This window comes from Vanessa atalanta, chromosome 13 (genome assembly GCF_905147765.1).
Source record: "Vanessa atalanta chromosome 13, ilVanAtal1.2, whole genome shotgun sequence".
Taxonomy (NCBI): Eukaryota; Metazoa; Arthropoda; class Insecta; order Lepidoptera; family Nymphalidae; genus Vanessa; species Vanessa atalanta.
The window spans coordinates 9274576-9300664 of record NC_061883.1 but is presented as its reverse complement, the minus strand read 5'-3'; the positions used below and the strand labels follow the sequence as shown (position 1 = coordinate 9300664).

The 26089-nt window shown below is 31.0% G+C and overlaps 1 protein-coding gene across 1 annotated transcript; it reads right to left on the bottom strand.

The window, feature by feature from the left end:
• Window positions 1–20: 20 nt before the first annotated feature.
• LOC125068152 (UNC93-like protein) lies at window positions 21–24149 on the bottom strand. The gene is made up of 11 exons (XM_047677186.1): window positions 24058–24149; window positions 10405–10631; window positions 7726–7888; window positions 5831–5954; window positions 5317–5468; window positions 4835–4953; window positions 4185–4344; window positions 2909–3049; window positions 2064–2190; window positions 1833–1953; window positions 21–986 (listed from the first exon to the last, which is right to left on the bottom strand). Exons 2-11 carry the CDS (start codon window positions 10623–10625, stop codon window positions 848–850), a joined length of 1467 nt encoding a protein of 488 aa, XP_047533142.1. The 5' UTR covers window positions 10626–10631; window positions 24058–24149; the 3' UTR covers window positions 21–847.
• Window positions 24150–26089: the final 1940 nt, after the last annotated feature.

The window sequence follows — 26089 nt, the reverse complement described above, 5'->3', positions numbered from 1 at the left end:
ATGTACCTTCGTTTTTATTAACAAAAAAGACAAAGGCAAGGTCAAAAGAACTGCATCTGGCTGATAACGAAACCTACATAATTTATTGCGTTTACAAGTTTTATTAATTATATTAGAATAATTTACATTAAAGAAAAACGTTAATATACATAACAATAATTAAAATACTTTGTTGGAAACAGTAAAAAATAATAACTTAACTACTACAGTCCAAAACTGTTGGAAAAAGTCCACTCCTGTAAAATAACTACGTTCTTACTAAAAAATATAGCTATTAAATCGCATTTATTAGCATTAGAACACACAAAGAAAGATATCTTGTTTATATACGCTTAGGAATAAATAGAAAAGTATTTTAAATATTATTATATATTACTTGCTATTTCTTAATTAAATACAAATTAGATAAATGTTACTACCATTTTAATAGACTATTTTTTCTCATGTATTACGTAAATAATTCACCGACTTCTTGTTAAAAGATTTTTAAAATGATAAGGTTTAATTTGATCTATGTATGAATTTACAAATAAACCTATGAGTTTCTTTCGTCACTGCATTAAGGAGGGGTCCTAGGAAGAGTCGTCTACAATATGAACTTTTAGATAAGAAATAAAGTGACATGAGAAAAGAATACAAATCATGAGATTCTTTTTTAAAAACTCATAATTTGCCAACTTTGAATTGACTTGGTCTTTTTGTGACGTTGGTCAAAAACTTTGTGAACAAAAAAATAGTTAATTATACACCATTAATCAAATTTAAGGCTAGAAATTATTTGATAAGTCTATTAATAACTAAAAGATTTATCACATCGTTTAATAAATTATGTAAATGGTAGTACGTTCTATTCTTGGTCAGCTTTCTCTGCAACTAATTCGAACTTCCTTTCTTCATTATGATGACGCTTCACGCGATACTCCATTAGTTCGATGGTCGTGTATCCTGAGAATCCTAAGATTAGAAGACCCACCAGAACGTATAACCTGCAAGGGAATACATATATTATCTTCATTTTTTAATTAGAATTATTTTAGATACGTTTTATTTTTCTAGCCATTTTTTAAAACACACGTAGTACCTAATAATCTAAGTCCACGCAAAGACTCTTAGGGCATTAAAATTAAATTTATAGGGCGTGTTTGAACAACGCAACAATACTTTATCTCTTTTTGTCATTCGACAGAAATTGTTTAAGCAAAGCCTTTAGAGTTTGGAAATTCCGTAATCCTTTAAATGAAAGTTAGAACCCCTGTAGAAATTAAAAAACGACAGTGTTTTTAATTTGGGTCTATTAGGCTATAGGCCAATAGACGATAGATATATACACTACAAACGCTGCTTGCTTGCTTCATACCGCTGAGAAGAAAAGTCTTTACTTTAGCCATTCTAGTATAAAAAAACTGAGAGAGTCCTTTGAGACATAAATTAAATTTTATCCACATGCTGAACAATATTTAGCCTAAGGTTAATGTATAGATTCAATAAGGATTTTCGGGTACTTAGTTTTTACTGCTACTCTTAAATAATGCCTTATTTCTCCTCACTAATAAATACATGTACATGAGTAGAAAATACTTATACGTCAGGCGGTAGATTTGCTCGTTGATATATAGAAGGCGTCACCTACAACATGCTACTAAACATAAAATCTATATTGTAATCTCGTAATTATATTTTATTTTATCTTGATTTCAATCAAAATTATTTAATTATACTTACTGATAAAAGAACAATATTTTTGTCACAACAACATCACAAGTACGAGTACGAGCATTATCCGAGTGATACCTATTCGGATGTATCTGAACTAGACAGTAAATGATACATACCTGGTCCTCACACATAGATATGGTGCTGATGCATATGAGAGCACACTACCAGTCGCTTCCCATAAACGAAAGTTAGAATAAGCTGCTTCCTCGTTACCCGGGAACAGGATCCCCGAGAGAGCTGCAAAGAACAAATTTATTTTATGAGACGTTTGATTAATTGAATACTAGTAATAATAGTCATAAAATTAAAATATGAAATAATTAGAAATGTTTTTACTACAATCATACCGTTTACTTGGACAAGCCACACAGCGTCTGCGGTTCCCCAGATCGCGGCCAGTATGAAGAAAACCAGCCATTGCTTAGGATCTGGCCTCCACATCAACAGCGACGTCAACAAACAGATATTCAAGAGCTGTAAATTTAAAATACGTTTAAATAATAAAGTTACACACGCTATACATATTTATCTATCTATCTATGGCTTTCTAAGCATTTTTTAATCATCATGTAACTTTTTCCTTTTTTTCCGAATTGACAGTATCTGCCAGAATCGCTCGATAGCGTCATCGGGCGTACAAGTCGTAGATATGTATCTACCGGATGTTGGGAGGTTAAGGGCTCAGAATACGCAAGTCCTAAGGCCGCCTCCTGTGAGGTCGGACCTCGACTTAAAATGTCATCGATATCTGCAGAGAGGATACAGTGTGCTATATATTACACCATCATGCAGATGGGAAAATATGTTAGTGTTAAATATCACGAAATAGTCGTAATGATTCGTAACAAAGATTATACGGGGAAGAACCCGCAGAGAAACAGAAGTTACTCTTTATTCTCAAATGAAATATAATTATCTGTTTATATACGTATTTAAATTGAGAAACATCGCTCAGTTATTATAAATCGCTTTGAAGAATTAATTGATTTATTTGTTATTTTCATCTGAGAAATAAATCAATATCGTGCATTGCGAAACAAATTAAGAACTTAAAATATTTTTTGTGCAAGTTATCAGATCAATGCATGTATTTTCGATTTTATAGTTGTACCCTAAAATAACTTTGGATAAGTGTTCATGTTGGAGTGTTACCAATATTTTTTTTTATTAGTTAAAATTCAAGTCAACTTACGAGAGCAATCACCATGACTGGAAAACGACCGGTTATTTTAACAATAGCACCCGCTACTGGTGCCGCCAGAGCATTGAAAACTCCAAAGCAAATCATCACGAAACCGATATTGCTAATCCCGTATGCACACCCCACAAAAGCCTGAAAATGCAAACATAAAAGTGTGATAAAAAATCTAACTAAGATTATTTCGTGCCCTATTGGCTGACATATTTTGAAAATATATGGCAATAAATAATTAAAAAAAAAATGTTACTTAAAAAAATTAAAACCAACAAAGAACCTAATAATATATAAATATCTAATAATATATAACATACTAGGTAACCTGCGTTCATATAAAAAGATAATTTGCATACATATTATAATACCTAACCAAATGTAATTGTCACAACAATAAGTTGGTGAAAGGTTGTTCGAGCGGACACTGGAATGACCTTCAACCAATAATACTAAGCACCAACCTCAAACAGGAAGCTGGTTACGTAAATGAGTTTGCGATTGTTTTAATGGTTTTGACAAGGACAATTCGTGCAATTCTGTGCCCCAGTGCTGTAAAGGTTAAAATTTTTGAGTAAAATGCCAATTTTACTCAAAAATTCAACAAAACAACAAAACAAAAGTCACTTGCAAAAGTTAATTTACTTTTGATTTAACGGCTAAAGCACTTTTTTAATGAAATATGTAGATGGGCAGGGCGAAAGATCATGGTAAAGGGTCACCACCACGTGTCTGTATGCAATGTGTATGGCATTGATGCTGTCAAAAAAGTTCACCATTTAAAACTAAAATGTTATGACCCCTTTGCCTGTAGGTAGACTGGCTCACAATTCAAACCGTAACACAACAATAGCAAATATTGCTGTGAGTCGGTAAAATATATGAGGACTGGGTGGTACGTACACAGACGAGCATGTAGAGAACTTTACCACCAAGTAAAGTATTTCAAAATACTCAAATCAAATATAAACATCCACATGTTATTTTGAACTAATAAAGTAATTACATTTGCATGAAATACATAAAAAAACTAATACCAGCTTTATAAATTTGTAATTTAGGATAGGTTAGCGATTTCCGATGCAGGAGAGAATATAATTCAAAATATAGCATAATTAGATTACTATTTGTTAATTATTTATTAATATATGTTGAACATCATCTAAAACTACACATTTTTCAAAATAAAGATAAGAAACTCTTAAAGTCTACCAATCAACGTCTTTAATGTTTGAGCTTTACCTAAAATTGCAGTTTAAATCTGGAAATATTTTACCTGCGTAAAGTCCGCCGCCATGAATGCTTGTTCAGCGCCGATGTAACCGATAACGGGCAGTAACAACAATTGGTACTTGTGCCTGAGTTGGCGAAGCGTAACCGCCAGCAATTGGAACCCTGACTTGCCTTGGGCCATCGGTTGACGTCCAGTATTATATCTTAAACATAAATGTAAAATAAATACTAAAATTAACGCAAATATTTTATTATTTTTTTAGCTTTAAAGGTTGTTCGAGAATTTTAGGGTGTAGATGTGTATATTACGCGCTATGAAATAATGAGATGGAATAGGCGAATCAGCAATCGTACAGAATGGTCGTTTCATTGAAAGGAAAAGAACAAAAACCCTTGTGTGGTCACCGCACCAGAAGATTCTTTTGGTATATGTTGCTACCTATATATTGTTTAATGTTGATTTTTTTATAGCTTTTATTTGTGCTTATAACGCAACAGATTATTTCGCCAAAGTCACGGTCAAGGTTACAGGTTCAATTTAAATTTGAAGGTAGTAGTAGATTTTTTTGTAAGCCACTATTTATTGTTCAAAATTAAATGAATGACAATTATTGGCATTTTTGATTGAATTTTATTCCATATGGTTTTCTTTACTATTATAGAATTACTTTTTGTTAGTTTACTTTCTTATACCTGCTTAATGAATCCACACCAATGACGACGAGAATGCTCGCTGCAGCCATACAAGCAAGGTAAACACCTGCGATCAACTGAATCTTAACCGGAGATGGCGTCTCTAAATTTGTGTTTTCCTGCCAAAAAAATCAACGTAACTACAAGACTCATTTCAATATTAAGATCAATTTTCAATTCGTTCCAAGAATCGTAAAAATACAATTGTTTAAACAATACGAGCTTATTAAATACAAGCTGTACTTCCGGCTTTACCTGCGTTATTAGTAAAGCAGCTCTTAGTAGTATTGCCGCAATTAAGTCTGCTCAGAGGACCAAGAAATAATAAAAACAGACTAACAGTTTATGGGTCGTAATTTAAAAAGAAACAAAGGAATCAAGCCAATTGAGTATAGATGAGAACATAAGTATTTACAAGTCTGTTTTTAATAAAAATATAATTAAAATTGATTAAATAATTAGGCCAAAAGTAAAAAACTGACATGCGCATCGCTACCACTGCAAAAGTTAACTCCGCAAGTGGAACCATAGTCAGGCGTAGATATAGTATAATTCATGAGCGCCGCTACTTTAGGTGCCTCAATGTATGTTTCATTCATCAAAAGCGTCACGTCCCCGAGTGATGAAGATAAAACTGAAAAGGTATAATATAACTATATTATAATTTTGGTACGGAAATAGACCAAAAAATTTTTAAATAATTATTCCTTCATTTCCTATAAATAAGTGGAATTAAAGAAAAAATTATAATAATTTTACCTTTAATTTAGCTTTGGGGTGATCAATTAAATACATTAAATACATGTTATATGTTCTTTCGAATGTAAAATCAACAATGACAGACATAATTTTGTATTTTCTAAAAACCGACTAAATAATGTATAAAAGTAAAGTGTAAACTGCGTCTTATGAACAGTTTTTTCATATCATATTACATACCCTATTTTGTCTAATATTTAAACAATTAAAAACTAAGTTTCTTCGCCGTCTACTCACTTGCTGAAGACACCAGATTACCCCATATCTGTGCCATTTGGTAGAACATGAAGAATAGTCCAAAGAATCTAACCACAAGCACCTCTGCTGGTACACCTGATAACTTCGCGTATGGTTCTGCCACCTGTGTAATAATACCAAACATATAAATTCAATCGTAAACGAAGCAAAGGGTAGAGTGTATAATTAAAAGAATTCATCAAGCTGTTCAATAGATTCTAGCTGATTATTGCAATTTGCAAATGTTTCAAACAACACATTACCATACAGATCCCTAACAAAGTTAAGCATTATCTTTGTAACATGCAATTTATACTTTCCAAACGGTCCATTATCAATAATTAGAATATCAACCAATCAAGCTTGACCATATCACTTTTTTAATGATATATGTAGGAGCACAAACCAAAACATTGTTATAGTTATTGTTAATGGGTAATCTAAGCATCGTTTTTTTTATGTGAAATGTAGATGGTCTGACAAACAGCCCATCTGATGGTATGTGGTCACCACCGCCCACAGACAATGGCACTGTAAGAAATATTAGACATTTTTTACATCGCCAATGCGCCACCAACGTTGGGAACTGAGATGTTACGTCCCTTGTGCCTGTAGTAACACTGGCTCTTCAAACTGAAATACAACAATACTGAGTACAACAGTTTAGCGGTAGAATATCTGATTAGTTGGTGGTACACACCCAGAGCAAACTCAAAGCCACTACCGAGTAAATTATATGTTCGTGACTCAATCGGGTTATTAATGAATGGCAATAGAGTGCGCACTTGTCAACACTTGCGTGCTACGATATCTCCATTGCGCAACTCTCCTCTGAGAATATCCACCATACCCGGAATCGGTCAGTAGAACATCATATGATCATATTAACACGTTCAATGCGGAGCGAGGTCTAATACGCCTCGTATGTGTGTCCCTTGCGGTGCGGCAAAGAAAAACAGACTTCTCTGTTGTGCGGAGGCCGTAACATCTATTTGATATATGAAAAGTGATAAATATATTTATATGATGCCTATTGAAAACAGAATGCTATGGTGTACTTACTTTAATACGGGGTCTCTTTGACCTTGTACCAATCAATAAATAAGATTCGATTCAAAAATCACTCGTTAAGTTATTAAACCTATTTTCAATTCAGGACTCAATGTCTAACACCAGGATATGGCATATTTATAAAATAAACACGTACTAAACGATTTATCCATCTATAACAATTTAATACGGTTCATCAATATGCAAACTGCCTTGTGGGTGATTCTTTACATGTAATTTTTACGCTATGGAATTTAGTAATCACAAAAGTGACCTTCACACATATTGGGCGAATTCCCAGTGATGTAATGCACATCGTTAATGCTTTGATTTTAATTCAAGGATATTTTCCCTTCCTTAAAAATATTTGAATTAAGAACTCTAAATATCCAAACATATTTAAAAAATCGATTCGAATTCAATTGTAATCAAAAGATGGGTAGATAGTGCGTAAATGTATGTGCACAGATCACTATATATTCCAATTCTAATTGAACGATGGGACGAGAGAGTTCAGGCTCAAGACGGTTTTATGTACCGAGGCACGGGATGGTTAACACTGTAAAACTACACCTTTCAAACTTCAGGAATATAATTTCTCATCGGACAATTAGCAGGTATTGGACAATCAGAAGAATTAAATAGTTCCGACTCCTGACCGATAGCTACTAGATAAATGAGGCAGTCAAAAAGTTTAGTAAGGGATCGTTTCTATATTATATTTAAATGTATTCTTTGTAGCGACTTAATAATGTAAATGTAAGGCACTTAATAACGGAGACAATAGTTGAAGTTTTTTTAATATCTATGATTTAATAATATTTACGCTGTTATGGCATACTTACAACAGACAAGTATGTGCATTTAGCGCACCAGAGAGGGCCACCACCGAAACCGACCATCATTCCCGCTGGTACCAGCGTGTGCAAATACGGGTAGAATTGAGCAGCTATGAAAGGCATGTATGCTATAAAAGAAACTGCGATTGCCCATTTACAGCCAAGCCACCTAAAAAAAAAAATTGTAACACATAAGCCAATACATAGTATTTCGCATTTGATCCTAATTCAAAATTGAGAGGCTAGTTTTTGCACAATGCGATTAATATCTGACCTCCATTGTCGTGTATAGAGGCCTACAAGGACAACTTTGACATAGATATCTATGTACCTCAATCATATCTGTCATTGTAAACTCGAAATTTGATATTACAAACTCTTACAGTCACATTTAATAATTATTATTATTCATAAATAAAGCATCTAAAAAAAGTTTGAATCCTCCTTAAAGTTTACGTGCTTTGCATACAAATTTCATTTTAAGTACATATGCTGATCGAACAAATTAAATTATTCAATAAAAACCATAATTCTAAAAACGTAGTCAGAAATCATTATTGTTATAAGCCAGTAATGTTAAGGAATTACGAATATAAAGGCGATCTAATTTTGTGCAGATTGTAGTTTTCCAACTAGTCCAGTTTTCTAGAAATTATTCTTCGATCAACGATACCACTGTAGTATCGTTGATCGAAGACATTATTGCATAACGTTACACGTAAATATTACGCCATATCTGGAAAATAACACTGAGGTATTTTCTATGAGTTATAAAAAACATTTTAAAAAAAATCACCGAACAATAACTTAACACTATAAGAATCGGCGACAAGGCAATTTGATTTTGTTTTTATTGGGTCTATGACTTATTTTACTACCGTGTTTTTTATACACTATGTGTTTTATTTATCAAGACAAAATATGCATTAAGACTTTTTAAAACACAACAATCAATGAATACATAATTTCTATGCGTATGATTTGCTATAATAGATTGATATATTGATAGAACAAGCCATTGGGCTCGAAAACTAGAATTTTAACCTAAGACTGCGGGATCAAACCCGGCCAAGCACTAGATCACCATCGTTCTCATCGTTTATTATTCATCTCGTGGTTGGAGGTGAAGGAAAACATCGTAAAAACCAGCATGTGTGTGATAAAATTCTACTGGTATAAGAGCTTGATTCAGCAGCGTGACAATTACGGCAGTTATTTTTCTTTTTACTTTCCTTCCTTATAAATAATGTTTTATTTAAACCATGTTTAAAAATGGATACAATTTATACTATAGATTGTATTGTCACCAGCACCAAAAGCGTGTAAAGTTTTATTTTAATTAGTTGGGTTCCTCTTTCAGTTGCAAGGTTTGTTTTATATATGTATGCATGTAAACTTAATACCCACCCGGCCGCTAAGAAAATGCGTTCCTGATAGAACGATGTACGTTTAAAGTAACGAAGAATTTATGATAACAATATTACTTTAATAAATTTCTCTCGCTGTATTAATATTTTATTAGCAGTTTTTTGTAGTGTATTACTATTATAAATATTACTACACGACCAAATGTCAGACTTTAACAAATAAATTAATTAAATATATTACTATTTGAATTATACTATAATGTTATTTTATATTTCATTTTGTAGCAGTCAATATTGACCTTGCTTTAAAATGTCTGTATAACAATTGAGTTGATACAATCATCATCATTACACAGTATAAAACAAAGTCGCTTACCGCTGTCTATCCCTGTGTATGCTTAGATCTTTAAAATTACGCAGCGGATTTTGATGCGGTTTTTATTAATAGATAAATTGATTAAAGAGGAAGGTTTATATGCACAATATAGTAGAGAAACACTAATAATTTTAGAGGTTTCTGAAGTGATGTCGTAAATAAACACATTTTTTGCGCTTGCATTGCAAACGCTGGCTGAACCCTACGAGATTGGTCAAAGTATTGTACTACAGTATTGTACACCTTCAAAAAGTCTTAAAAAAAGTCCGTTTTTGACATATGTCTATCTCTTAGGGATAAACCACAATAACCATTTTTTATCCTTTACTTTTTGCGAGAAATAATGGCTTATTTTCGAAGTGATTTTAAGCAATACAGCATTAACCCTTATCCAATTAAGTACCTTAAATACATTGTGAATTCAAAATAGATCAATATGGCCCTTCAGGGCGGGTCGCTAGTTATATTTAATAAAAGTAAATGAAAAGTACAAAATCACAAAATGTAAAAATTTACATCTAACAAAATAACGTAAATTCCTTTATTTGTACGAGTATAATATTTAGGAAGTAATTCGAAACAACACTTTTGTAACCAAATGAATTGTTTACTGTTAATTGTTTTATATTTTAATGGATCTTTTATATTAATTTAAATAACAGTTTATCACCTGACTTGCAACCAGTGGCTTGGACGAGTAACGCGATGTAATATATTAAAATTTTAATAGTTACGTTTACTGAAATTAAGGTACAATAAAACAAATATTCGAAACGTACTTAGGTCGTATCGTAAATACGTCATTTTGTGGCTTAAGACAATAATTTGGGCTTGCTTGAGATCCTTAGTTATTCGCATGTCTGTAGCATAAGAAGACATTCATCCCCAGGATAACAACATTCAGAAGCAGTTAATATACATAAATAATCTATAAATACTTACTTTATAACCAAAGCTGGTAGAAATATATTCGATAATATTAGAGAAAAGTATATAGCCGCTAGCGTGAAGGTTCCAGCCGCGGCGTCGGTGTTCACGGAGCTTTGTAGGTTAGCAGCGCCATGGAACGCCGTGAAATGCACCATGAAGGCGAAACCCAATACGAAGATGTTCCGATTTATCCTCCACTTCTCGTTCTTACCAAAAACCACCGTAGTTGGCATCGTGAACTGGAATTATGAATGGAAAAATATTTGAATTTGAACATAACGACATAAAAATAAAAGGCACTCTGTATATGTCGCACTGTTTGGCTAAATCCTCCACTAATCACGAAACGCTTATACCGACATGCTGCTCCAATATTGCTGCATACACATTGCAGCAGATTTTCATCTGACACATGCACATTTCCTCACGATGTTTTTCAACACCGAGCACGAGATGATTTACAAATAAAGCACATGAGGCCGCTATCTTCGGTTAAGTTTTCTAACCTCTAAGACATCTCGTCTGTCTATGAAGACGTACATAACATGCCATTTAAAATACACGTTTTTATAAGTAAGCATGTAACAATTTATACCTTTTTTTAATAGTCTTGCAATAACCTCTTTATAAATTACCTAATTTTTGTGTACTATTAATTAATGCAGAAGTTTTTTATAATTTATAATCTTATAGAATTTGCTCTCCTTTTTCAATAGTGTAATCAATGATCTGTTTTTTTAATTTAAAATGTAAAATCTGTTTAAAATCATACCTGAAAATATTTAATAAGTCGATTTTATAAATGTCATACATAAGTAAATATAGAACAATTTATTCACTGAGAGACATATTCGCCATTACAAATCAATAATATTAAAAAAAACCGAATGTATTAATGTAATTGCTTATAATAACTAGACCTTCATAAACGCAATTGTCATAGTTTTTTTTTTTTTTATATAGTAAAGTCATATAACAGCTTTTTTAAAAGTATTTATAACTACACGCTTTGCGATACATATTACCATAATGAATATTTATTTGAATGATAAAATGGTAATTGTTTTACGACGTGATAATATTTTTTAATCAAACATAAAAATGAATTTGTTTTGTTTACTTGTCATATATTTTTAATTTCAATATCCTTTTTTATTGTTATTTAAAGTTACAGTTTAAATTATTTTGATGAAAAACTGGCTGTGCCCCGCGGTTTATACCGCTGTAGGTAAAACCGCGGGTATATCCGATTTTTACGTTCAATTACACAGTATACGGGCGAAATTAAATATCAATACAATTTATTAGTATTTAAGATCGAAAATTATATCTAGTATGTGTAATTAAATAATAATCAATCAATCGATTGACACAACAATTTGTTTTATTATAAAGTGGATCCACTTTAAGTCAAATTTTCAGTTAATACAAGTTCAAAACATCTGCATCTTCTACCAACCAAAGTTTCAAACCCGGACAAGTAGAGTGAAATTGTCTTATAATTCATCATCTCGTGCTCGGGTGTTATGAAAAAACATCGTAAGAAAACCTGCATGACGTGTTGGACGAAAATCTGTCACAAGTGTATCCACCAAACTGCAAAAAAAACTAACTTCAATCTCAAGTGGATACGAGACCTTAGCCCAACAGTAAGAAATTCACAGGCAGTTACTTTATTTTACCTTATAAATATAAATTTTCAATATTAATTGTTATTACAATTAAATGTAATAACAATTAATATTGAAAATGTTAATATGTTCTGTAATAAAATACATCGTTATAACAAATCAGTAACAAAATACCATAAGAGTTCGACATATTCTTTAATATTTAAATAAAACGATCATTAGTGTCGTGAAATTTAATTATATTCTACATATATATATTCTTCCTTCCGGATTACACGTAAAATAATCTTATAAAATCGGACCGGAAGTTGTTATGATTGGCGCATCTAATTTTATAATTCGACTTTGAATAACGTATTTAATTAGATACGAATAACATTCAATTTAAATAAAGTTAACATTACAAAAATATATTAATACTATATATAATATAATTTAATAAGCTACTTGGAACGCTTAATAAAACCGATTTTGCTCATTTGTCATTCCGTCTATTTTCTTAGTGATGATGAAGTGTTACCGAAAGATTTCATATACGGCAGCAATTCTAAAAGTTATCAAGCAAAAGCCAACTTCGTACAAGAAATTATAATGTACTAGTTTGTACGCACGGCCAACTTCCTAAATCGGGACTATTACTGAGAATTTCAAGACAGAAAAACCCCAATAACTTTTATTGGTCTGCAGACACGAACTTACAGGGGGGCGGAAGCGGAGGCTCGCCCCAGGCCTCCAGTCTTGGGGTGCCCCCAAATACATCCGCGTTCCCTTAATCAACTCCAAGCCAAGAATTTAAAAATGTGCTTAGTATCTACATAATTTCTTCAAGATTATTACACTCTACAGCCATCTAGAATGTTTACACATAAACATATATGTACATATATATAATAAGTACACATAAGCATTAAATACTTATGTACACACACAAATGTAAACTGAATAAAAAGCTTGTAAAACAACATTTTTTTAAAGCTTGGGGGGGCCTCGTTGAGCTTTGCCGCCCCGGGCCTCTGACAGGCTTAGTCCACCGCTGTTGGTCTGCAGGATTTTACATACAAAACATGACAATAACTTCAATTACTAATCATTACAGTTAATTTTTTAAATGTTTTTTTTTGGTTGTTGTTTTAATTTAGCTAGTGTATAGTTAAACATACACATAAAATTATTATGTTAATATTTATTATATAGTCGAATTGATATATTTCGTCGTCTAGTGCCTGTTTATATTTATGCTAATAAAAATAATTACTTTAAGTTGTCATTAATAGACAGCATTATTGGGGTTTTTTATCGCGCTATAGTTGTTATCGATTTGTTACTTTAAATAAATCATTGTTCAAAATAAAAACTGAGTTTCCTGGATAAATAGTTCGTTTCATTCGTCGTCTAATATGTACACTAAGACACGAAATATGCACGTCGATGATTTAAAGTGGAGGGGCACGCCTTCGTGATGGAATAAATAGAATAAATACGTATAACTAATTTTATAAAATTGGATATTAAAACTGTTCATAACAAAGAACTTTCTAGAACAATGTTTATTTTTATTCGATTTGAATTTATCGAAATTTATTCGATTTGATTTTTATTGATTTTATTGAAACATAATCATAACATGTTGAAATTAGGTCAGATATTTATGCATTAATGGGCGCTTTTACATTCTGTCCGAAGGGAATAAACTACAATTCTTGAATGACAATTATATTAATAGATGTTTATATTGAGAAGCCGTAACTTAAAACATTGATATCTACCTATTTTAATTAGAGACTAAAACGAGTAATAGCAAATCAAATTGTAATAATGAATAGTAAATCATATTTTTTTCGCAGAACGACTGAGTCATGACTGGTTTTTGAAATAATCTTTTATAATTGAAAATTCTAATAACATACTGGCAACCATTTTAAATAAAGAAAATTGTCTTAATTCCCACGTTTAAATACATATTTTTTTTAAATATTAAATGAATAAATGTGGAATATTTTAAGTACAATATTTTATATATCCTGAAGGTGTCTATAATACTTTAAAAATATATCAAAATGCATTGATATATGTAGAGAATAATATATTTTCTATACAGAAACATTGTTTAATAGTTTGTAATTGAACCAATTATATAAACACCAACATTTTCATTATGTACCAATTACTGTAATAAAATACAATTAAATTAAAAGGTAATAAAATGTTATATATAAATATGTAAATAGGTCATATGTTTCCAGCGACGTTTTGGCCTCGTTGGTATCTGATAGTTTTATTTAAAGCTAGATTACAGTTAACTAAGTCTTAACTCTAGTAACTCGAGCAAGTTTATCTGATTTTCTTAACAATAATTATTTTTGGAACCTGCCTAATTAGTTGATTGTCTAAAGGCTATCGCGATTATCACATTGTTAAATAAGTTTTATTATGATACTTTGATTTTGTGCAATAGGTGTTTTTAATTCTAGTCTATCTATGTAACACTGTAGTCACAGTCTGTATAGGATAGAAAAAGTCAATTAGAATGTACATAATACTTGATATTATCTGTATATCACAGACGAGTATCTGTCACTTTGTATAATAACATTATAATATTATCTTTTTTAATCTGTCAACATGAACATTGACAGGTACTCGTCATGGCGGGAAAATTGATTTTCCGGTATATATCTTTCATTCCGCATCGAGTAAAACATTATTTATAATTTCTAAAGAATTAGGTATATAAGAAAACCTTATAAACCTTTTCCAAATAAGCATCCCCTTATGAAGTACTACCATGCCTTTCACCAGCAGTTCAGTTAAGAACACAATAAATTACAATATGATATTACATAGTAGACGTTCAATATTATAATTTTTATTTTGTTTATTGAATAAACTTTAAATTCATTAGTAATTTAAACATATTCTTTACACGAAACAAATATTCATAGTTAGAATTAACAAAAGGAGCTCAACGGTGTTAGCAAAAAACAAATGAATATCATTATACTGCCAGATATAATTTTAAAATAAAATTATTTATTCACATGTTTTATCATTGCTATAAATTTGAATACATTATTTTTTTAAATATATTGAAATATTTTGTAAATAAAAACAAATAATACTAGAAATACTCTAACAGGATATTATTTTAACATGTTAATATTAGCTTTTATAAAACATTAAGTATCGATTGAATTCCAATCGTTAATTCTACCGCCAAACAACAACACTTTGAATGGTTTTATTTCGGTTGAAAGGTGAGTGAGCCATTGTAATTACATGGATAAGAGATATAGTGGATCACTAACCCGCACTGGAGCAGCATGGTGAAACAAGTTCCAAATCATCGAAAGAAGAGGAGGTCTCAGACATTTACAACCTGCTACTTTTTTAAGGGCGATCGCTTACTAGCAGGTGGCACTATTGCCATCGGCCATATAACAATTTAAAAAACAGGGTTATTAAATGTCTTTTCAAGATCCTTGTAAATGAATATATAGAACAGGTCTCAATTGGTAACTTGCACACACGTTTAAATATATATCGTTTATAAGGGAAATCCCGTTTGCGGTGACATTAATTCTTAACTTTACCGAGAATATTTATAAGAAACCTACACGTAACAATCATAAAGTTAATAGGTATTCATTTTTATCTAGAGATTTTTATACGAACAGTTTTAAAATAGTAGTTTACAGACAATCTGAATGATAAAATTTACCTGAAACATCTCCAATATTTTGTAGTCATTTTAAGTAAATTATTATTTCTTTTAATTTTCTAATATAACTATCATAAATGATAGTTTTTTTTTTTTATTACGGTATCAATATCGAAATTTAGCTAAACTATTATAAATAAGTTAAACAAACAAAATTGACCTCCAACATCAAAGATCAAGGGGGCTTCAAATAAAAACGATCGTATCAAAACTTCGTTTGAATGCTTTGTCCAAGGAACATTCATTTTAACAACATTATAGTATTTTAAAAAACTTAAATATAATTAAAATCGAAATTGCGATTCATTAGAGTAATACTGCTAGCATTCATTCCATTATTCCACGCGATCATGATTAGTCCAATAGTAACTTTTAATTTATTTACATCAAGGACAATGTAAATTATACTTATGTTCATAATATATATTATAATACATACATACATAAGCGTTAGCATATAAACCTAGTTATTTTTTATTGTTATTTAAATACTGACTGATAAAATATAACCGAATTTAATATTAAAAATGAATCTTTCTTTGTAGTCTCATTACAGTTCAATGAACTTTTGACAAAAATATGACCTCAACTGATTACTATATTACATTAAATTAGTGGTTCCTTAAACTTTGCATAACAATTTTCTATTTAAAATAAGCTAATTAGTGAACAAAATACAAAAAATACTAATTATAAATATAAATTAAAATAATATATTACAACTATAAGAGCCGAGGTGGACCAGTGGTTAGAACGCGTGCATCTTAACCTACGATTTCGGGTTCAAGCCCAGGCAAGCACCACTGAATTAATACATGTGCTAAATTTGTATTTATAATTCATCTTGTGCTTGGCGGTGAAGGAAAACATCGTGAGGTAACCTGCATGTGTCTAATTACAACGAAATTCTGCCACATGTGTATTCCACCAACCCGCATTGGAGCAGCGTGGTGGAATATGCTCCAAAACTTCTCCTCAGAGGGAGAGGAGGCCTGCTGGGCAGCAGTGGGAAATTTACAGGTTGCTTATGTTATATGTTATTAGAACTATATATATGAATTTAAACTTAATCAAAAATAATGAGTCAACAAAATTAATCAAGCTCTTTTAATAAGGTAGCACTTACATTCGACCTTGAAATTTGGGATTTGTCGTACCTAAAGAAGTTTAAGTTTTTTAGGGATCAGAGGTTTCACAATTACATATGTGTTATAACTTCAGCGATGTAGACTCATAATATTTATTATTCATTTTTTATAGAGCAGTGTTCGTAAATAAAAAAAAATGTATATCTATGTACCCTATGTTGTTTCATAGTGAGATACAATAAAAACAAATATTATACTACAATCACGAGCGATCTGTCCGCTTGTAATGTTCAGTGGCGTAAACAAGGCTTTTCGGGCCCCAATGCAAAAAAAACCGGACGTGGACTGTCGAGCGTTGGCCGAATAGTTGGTCACCCGGCAGTGGACACCTGAAAGTTGGGTTGGTTTGGGCAATTGTTTTTTAATTTCAACTCGCAACAATATAGTGTATGTGGTAATATTAGAAAATTATTAAGTCAATTTTAAATAGAAACGTAAAAAATATCTTCCATAACATGGGTCCTCCTCGAAATCATACCATCTGTGCCCCCCGCGGCCCCTTTGGATCAGGGGCCTCATGCCACCGCATTGGCTACATTGGGATAGCTACGCCACTGTTCCAAATTGTAAAGTGCAGTCTGATAAAGATTACTATTTTGCGACAAGTTAATTTCACTTGTATTAGCATATTAAGTTTTTTTTAAATCTCGTGGACTATTTTGTATATTGTAAAACGATGAAGAACCTCTACTAATTACTTTGATTTTTCTTTAAGCATTGTTATACCTTTAAAGCATCATAATTGATTGATTACAAAACATCAATATCAATTGTTTGGTGATATTAATCCGTTTCGTTAGTCATTACAGTAAAAACCCTATTAAAATCCATTGTGTTGTTTAGACAATTACTTAACTTCTGTAAATGGAACAAACGGACGGACAAAAATTGACTGATTTATACAATTTAAAAATAATCGGTTTTTAATGCGATAATTAAAACCTTTTAATTAAAATTAATTTCGAAAAACCTTTGTAGTAAAAAGTACGACTACAAAATTAATGTTGTATATTTTTTAATTGGATACTTACAAACTAAGTGATCATTTTCTAATCTCTCTAAAAATACGTCACGTGTACGTATCCAGTAAATATGTGTTAAATATTTTTGGCACAATGTATTATTACCCTAGCATATTAATGTCTCGTGTTGAAAAAAAAAATAACCAATGACCTACAAACTTAAAATACATATCTAGACAATACAATGCCACGACAATTGATTGTCACAAACGTGACAAGTTCAGCATAAACCTTAGGCCGTTCCTTATACAGTTAAAGCAATTACAGATATATAATTTTATAATTGTCATATTGTACTAGATATCCTTATGTGTTAATATATATTGCATCCGGAATAAATTTGCTTCGAAGCTCGTTCAATATAAATAAATCAAGAACGTCTTATAGGCCTTTACACACAATTAAAAATATAAGCTAGTTCTTATACGGAAGAATTTATGAGATGAAACTAGTATATATATTGCTAAATTGCTCGACGTTCAACCGATTAAGTTGAAGCTTTTTAGAGTTGTTGTCGGCGGTTAATTGAAGGCTTCATGATTGTTCTTCTAACCGATATCAGGTCTGGTTATTGGAGTGCACAATTGTTTAAGCAAATAAATATGTACTCTCTATTGCGTAACTCTTTATGTGCTCAACGGCCTTATGCCACGACCAGAGAACATTAACAGATAGGCCAACGAGGCAGTATTGAACTACGATTGATCCGCATGATTTCCATGCTTTCCAACAGCAAACTCCAATAAGATTTAATTTCACAATCTGCAGCCTTATAAGTTAGCTTCTGGATGATGCACTTCTAGTCATATGCATACGAAGGCGTAGGTCTAATTCAGACCCATTATAAACGAAAAAGTGTGCTTGTTTGTCTGTTACATTTTCACGTATGAATGAAAAAAAATCACACGGGGTTGCAGAAAATCTTAAATACGCAGACGAAGATGCGGAAACTAGAAGACATTCATAACATTTTTCTTTATATGACCTACGGAAGAGAAGCATTAACGTTTTCAGGTGAATGAAACCGCGCGGAGCAACTAGTTTAATTATATATTTTCGAACAATATCTCAGCATCGTAATAAATGGCCGTTTAAAGATATTAAGACTTTCAATGATTTGAAATTTTAAACAGTATTTTTTTTAATAAAAACAATTTAAATGAATCTTCATTTCTATTACTTATATTTCCATGTTCGGCCATTTATACTGTAATCGATACATTTTTAAACATAATTATTAAAAAATATTTAAAGTATTTAAAAAAACGATAAAATCGACATTATTTGATTATGTAGTTTATCAAATATAAGCATTGTATGAAGACTAAAAAAAGCCAAAAAAATAAATAAAAATCAATAGGCTCCATGCAATTTTCTTAATCTTATAATGCTATTCTATCTATAATTTATACTTTTAACAAGAATAGTGATTACTCATTAATAAAACGATAATTGTAGTGGGATACCCGAAGTTACTTTTACTATATATTATGTATTGGAGAGCAGAGACATAAAAAAATTAACAACATCTGAGAATAATTTAATGATAATGCCAAAACTGTTATTAAAAATCTCGTGTCAAAGAGAAAGAGCCATAGACGGATAAAGTCGACTTGTGAAATTACGTGACGATTTCTGAGAGTTCGATCTAATAAATGTAAGCTACGTAACAGAACGTCGTTCGAAAAATGATATCATAACTACATTTAAAATGATTTATTCATATAACAAAATAAAAATAAAAATTCAAGAACATTAAACCTACCAATCGCCAATTTCTCACTACTCAATACTCTAGGTATTCAGCAGAAGCGTAACAATAACAAAGGTTTGTTGAATTTTACAAATTAAGTACAGGTTATGTAGCGCTAAATACCATAACCTTGACTTTATGTTAATTAAAAGTCTAAACAAAACACAAAGGTTGATTAGAAGAAATTGAAGAATATCGTGATAAAAAACGTTCATGAAACTTAAAGTAAAGTAAAGTAAAGTAACAACAGCCGGTAAATTTCCCACAGCTGGACTAAGGCCTCTTAACCCTTTGAGGCTTGGAACTTATTCCACCACGATGCTCCAATGCGGCTTGGTACACATGGCAGAATTTCGTTGAAATTAAACACATGCAGGCTTTCTCGCAATGTTTTCCTTCACCGCCGAGAACGAGTTGAATTATATACACAAAATAAGCACATGAAAATTAATTGGTGCTTGCTTGGGTTTGAACCCGCAATCATCACTGGGCTATCTCGGCTCACTGAATGGTCAATAATCGTACGTAAAATAAATAAAAAACGACAACATGCGACCTTGAACTTTAAATCGACCACTGTTTTTTAAAAGAGACATTTCCTTTTAATATCAGAAGGTCAAATGGGTCACATGTTGATAAGTCATAACTATCGAAGACATTTGCGGCATAAATATTAATAATTCCCTTCAACAATCCGCCACCAAAGGAATTAACTAACTTTATCATTCCTCAAAATTCATCTGGAACTCAACAACATATCATTGATGTTTGGACGTAGTTTTATAGATAGAAATGTTTACAGAGATGAGTTTGTACAACCCCGATCACTAACAATAAGTAAATTTCAGTAACACGGTACAATTATTATCTTAGACCACTTAGCGACTGAATCTCAACAAAATAATTATTGAAAATTTAAAGAAAATATATGTTAGTCTTAGTTTATTCTTATATCTAGATAGAGTATCACACTACAATAGAACTAAAACAAACGGACCAACTTTTGTTTTTTTTTCTTGCTTTTATTTGTGCCAAGAGGGCACAGATTATTTCGCCAATGTCGGGCCAACTTAACTAACTTTGTGTGCGTGACAGCTACTCTTGACATTCGCCAAACGTCATTGTACTTTACAAGTGCGTGTACTTAGAACGTATTTACGTTTTTTTCAATGCTTTCTCAGCTTTGACAGTCTTATAAATAATCAAAGAAATTAATATTATAAATTTGCATGTTTAAAGAAAACCACTCTTTATATTTATATTATTTTATATGTCCTACTCTGGGGTAATGCAGCTGACATTAATACTATTTTTGTACTGCAGAAGAGGGCTATTCGTGCAATTTATAACCTGGTCCCAAAAGATTCGTTAAGAGGTAAATTTAAAGAAATTAAAATAATGACTGTCGCTTCTCAATTTGTTTTTGATAATGTTATGTATGTACGCAAAAACATAAATGATTTTCCCAGAAATTGTGACGTACATTCTATTAACACTAGGAACAAGAATAAACTTGTTACTCCAAGTACCCGATTACACAGGGTTAGTAACTCTTTTTTGGGGCAATGTATACGTTTTTACAACAGGATCCCAGAAAACGTTCAAAATTATTCAATTATAAAATTCAAAAGAGTCGTTAAAGAGCGTTTGTGTGCTAAAGGATATTACAACACTAATGACTTTTTAGTTGACTGCACACCTTGGGAATGAAATGATCGCCTCCAGGCTGTTTCAAACAACTAATATATACTTATCATTGTACCTACATGGAAAATGGTTAAAAAAAATGAAAAAAAATATATCCCGCTGAGTTTCTTTCGCCGGTTCTTCTCAGGTCCGAGGTGCTAAATTCCGAACCGGTGGTAGATTTTTGACAATCAATAAGCAAGTGCAAACACTTCTATATTGAATAAAGATTTTTGACTTTGACTTTGACTTTGACTATGTATATTGCTATTGTTTTTTTTTTTTAAATTTATAACATTTAAGCTCGTTAAAAGCTACTAAGCAATCTAAATAAGAAAAATTATCGATGAACAGCCGAAAGAAATTTTTTCTTTCGCCTTCGCCCATATTAGTTGTAAGGCTTAGAAAATCGTCAGTCATACTAAACTTATAATAATCATAATACTAATACATTTTAAGAGTATTGTACAAGACATTAAGGAAAATATCGTTTTAGTCGTTAGCATAATTATGGAAAAATATGTGTAATTTACATAACAATATTTATATATCAAATGGTTTACTTAGATGTAAAAAAAATGACGCAAATATTAATTTATTTATTTTATATCTGTTGTATACTTAAACTTTCTGCTAAGTTTGTTTGCTTGAAGGCATCAATGTCGAACACAATCTCGATATTATGTTGTTTTTTCCTTCAAATAGCCTAGTAATTGTGAAAGTTTACATACGGGGGCAGAACAGATAGTTCCTTCCTAACATTCAACGAATTAAAAAAGTATGAGGTTTCCAATTGAAGTTTTCTTTTAAAAGCTGATTTTGATGATTCATTGCAGCTCTAAGGTTCTATTGATATAAAAAATATCTTTGTTATTATTTCATTAGATATGTTACTTATTTAAAAAAAATCGTATATCGTTGCCTCAAAACATTTATTGCAAAATTTAATTGACGCATAAAATTTTTAAAAAAGGTGTTTTTAAAATGACTTAATATCAAGGTATGCTATTAATAAGCAAAACGCGCGTAGGTGATCGATTCCTTTATTTTCCTTAATACACTTATCGATTGTCAATGCTTCGTTGATATTGACGCGGAAACGTTGAAGCTAATTTGAATTTTCCAATCTAAACCTTAATTAATAAAATGATAAGGCATATTATTCTATACAAGATCATAAAGACGATAAAAAGCGCGAAGTATTCGTTATTTTTATATAATATTTTATTTCGTCTAATAAAGTTAATTGAAAAATAACTATGAAGTCTTGTTGGTATCGCGGACTATCTATATTATTCAACTGATATTATTTTCCAATTTTTTCTTTTCAATGAGTCGAGATGGCCCAGTGGTTAGAACGTGTGCATCTTAACCAATGATTTCGGGTTCAAACCCAGGCAAGCACCACTGAATTTTCATGTGCTTAATTTGTGTTTATAATTCATCTCGAGCTCGGCGGTGAAGGAAAACATCGTGAGGAAACCTGCATGTGTCTAATTTCAACGAAATTCTGCCACATGTGTATTCCACCAACCCGCATTGGAGCAGCGTGGTGGAATATGCTCCAAACCTTCTCCTTAAAAGAAAGGAGGCCTTTAGCAGTGGGAAATTTACAGGCTGCTAATGCTAAAAATGAAAATGAAAAATATTATTTTTAATTTAATTTGTATAGTATAAAGATATAACTGTATTTGTATATTAAAATAATTGTTTTATTAGTATCTAAAATATCGCTAGTCCGTAACCGAACACATTGTATACCCTGGGTTGTGCCCAGGGAAATCAGCGCTTTGATAAATATTAATCATTCCTTCCATAGCGCCACCAACCGCGGTAGATAAGACGTTATGTACCTATAGCTACACTGCCTCACTCACCCTTCAAACCGGAACACAACAATACTGTGTATTGCTGTTAGGTAATATTTGAGTAGTTGGTACCTACTCAGATACCAAGCCTTATAACCAAATAAATAAATCTTTAAACATGACATATACATATATATTTGATTTGCCTTTGTAATGTTGGGCTTTTATCGACAAAGCGGCCGCTTTTACAATTGTTATATTATTTAATTATGTACATATTATTTATTTTAGTCCATTTATATGTAAATACCTATTTAATTATTATAAAATACCATCTACCAGTCTCGGCGTCTCACACTTATACATCCCTAATATTCAACATCATTTTTCCAATATTCGCAACAAACATCATACCTCTACCGATTTACATAAAACCATAATTAATTTTATACCTAAACCAGAAACATTAATCATGAATCACTTAGATTGGTGAAAACAATATTAAAATCCGTTTAGTAGTTTTTGAGTTTATTACGTAGGTATAGACAAACAGACAGACACACGCAATGAGAGGATTTTTATAAAACATAGTCATTATTAACAAAAATCTTTGTAGGTATGTTTCAAATTGTATTAATTTACCGCCATTTTTATTAAGGTTGTTTAAAGTGTGACACTTACATTATTGATCTGACATTTAAAAGAAGACAGTATTATTTTACTAATCACCTATAAACAAGACTTCCCTTTAAGTAAAAGCTGTCAATATTGATAACTAACGCAACTTGACGTTAAATAATAAGTATCTATACGATTTATGCACTTATACTTAATTAATATTAAGAAAGTCATTAGAATTTTTGAATAATTTAATGAATATTAAAAAAAAAAAAACTTACCTCTATATCCTGTCGATCCTTAATAGATATTCTTGCACTACTCAAACTTTTTTTTTTAATTTAAACTATTTTGACGAGGTAATTATTACAAATTGCAAAAAAATATCATTGTTTTTTTTTTATTTGTTTTTTAACTTAAACGATACCGTGCTATGAGATAATAGGACCCTAACTAAATCACGACAAGCCAAGCTCGAGACTCGTAAACTATTGTGTGTTTTCACTACACACCTTTCAAAATGCCTTCATACAAGAAGCAAGACAACAACTTCGTGCAAATAAAGACGGATTTTTAAATTTTTTTGTTGTTTTTAGTTCTCCATTTAAAAATACTTCTTTTGACAAATAATTTTTTTAAATATTGTTAATATTTTGGCTATTTGACTGGTTTTTAAAATCCATTTTATATTTTAGTAGAGGTTAAAGAACCCAGTAAAAGTAGTTTTATTTTATTCTAGTACATATTTGCTGAAAAATATCAAATTAAAAATTCCATATTTAAATAGCGCGCGATAACACTACTTTGACAATTTGGCGCTGCAATGGGGTCGGTGACGTCATCTGCCTGTATTGTAATCTGTGGCACATATAATCCAGACAAGCAAACGAGGTTAATTAAGTGACGTCATTATAAGCCCGACCAATCAGTTTTCATCAATTTTGTGTCACGTGACAAACGTTAAAAAAAATGCATTTTTATTTATGGATTTTTGAATAAATTAATTATTATTTTCAACTTTCGTTAGCAAATGACCATTATTAAACTTATAATATATACTGATTACAATAATTGACACTTTATTTTTCGTATTGTCAAATAGCTAATTGTGAAAAAAGATAAGTAATATATATTCTAAAAAATATTGAATCAATTAAACGAGAAAACGAAAAAGAAAATATAAAATTTTAAGAAGAGCGATATTTCCTCTCTCCAGAGAAAGTACTTTTTCATATATTTAAACTCTTTGATTTTAATAGCTTATTTTGCAATTAAAAAAAATAAACATGTGTGTAACAATGTAAGTAAAGTCCATCTAATCTATTTCGATCACAGAACCCATTCATTCTCAAAGACGACTAGATAAGTGCGCAGGACATATAGTACTCGTAACGATAAGTGTACTCCAGTAAAGCGAACAGCAAATTCGAAACAACCACAACGAATACGGGTGCAAAACAAACGGCATTACTTACTTTTCTAGACGGGAAAGCCATGCCAACCTCCCGATTCCAACTTTTAACTGAGATTTTCTCTATAGAAAAACCTAATAATTCTTCTATTGATAAAACATCGAAATTTGATCCCTGGAACTCGGAGTTTGCGACCTAATAGGCTAGTCAGTAGTCACTTAACCAACTCATCATACAGAAAACACACAATTAAATGAAAACAATAAGCTTGTAAATTAAATATACGTTTATTTCGATTCGCCGTGTCGTAAAACAATGAGCACACTCACTGTAATATAACTACACTAGAATGCGGCCCGATTGTGCGCACGAGCAATTGTTTGGTCCTTGTTGAAATACACTTCATATAAATGAATTACAAATATTACGCGACGAATATTAAAATCACTTTACTTACTTAACATTTTATTTAAAAGAAAATGGACAATGATCAACGTCAATTAAAATGACAAATATCTTCATTTATTCTATATTCTTACACAAAGCTTTAATACATGATCTTATGTTGTTTTATACATGGTGACACAAATATCAATCAATAAAATTTTTATTTAAATAATTATGTAATTGTAACATCAACTTACTTTGTATTATACATGCAAAATTAAAACAATAAAACTATAATAAAAAAACATCACAGTAGACTAAGTTACATCCTTACAATTATATTCTATGTATGTATATTATATATTTGTTACATAATTTTGATATTTTTCTCAGTGTTATTCTGTTAAAGATTAGTTATGCAAAGAAGGTAGAATCGTTTAATGTATGTACTAATAGAACTTATAATAATGCTATTAGATTAATAATAGCGAAATAAACCTACTTTACGTAAATG

Bases quoted from the DNA above. Each gene is read 5' to 3' on its own strand.
- LOC125068152 (XM_047677186.1), bottom strand. From the start codon at position 10,625: ATGCCAACTACGGTGGTTTTTGGTAAGAACGAGAAGTGGAGGATAAAT. The intron at 5,955-7,725 runs GTAAGTATGCCA...ATTATTACACAG, and splicing joins AATGCACATACTTGTCTGTT to GTGGCAGAACCATACGCGAA. The intron at 2,191-2,908 runs GTAAGTTGACTT...TTAAATTTACAG, and splicing joins CAGTCATGGTGATTGCTCTC to CTCTTGAATATCTGTTTGTT.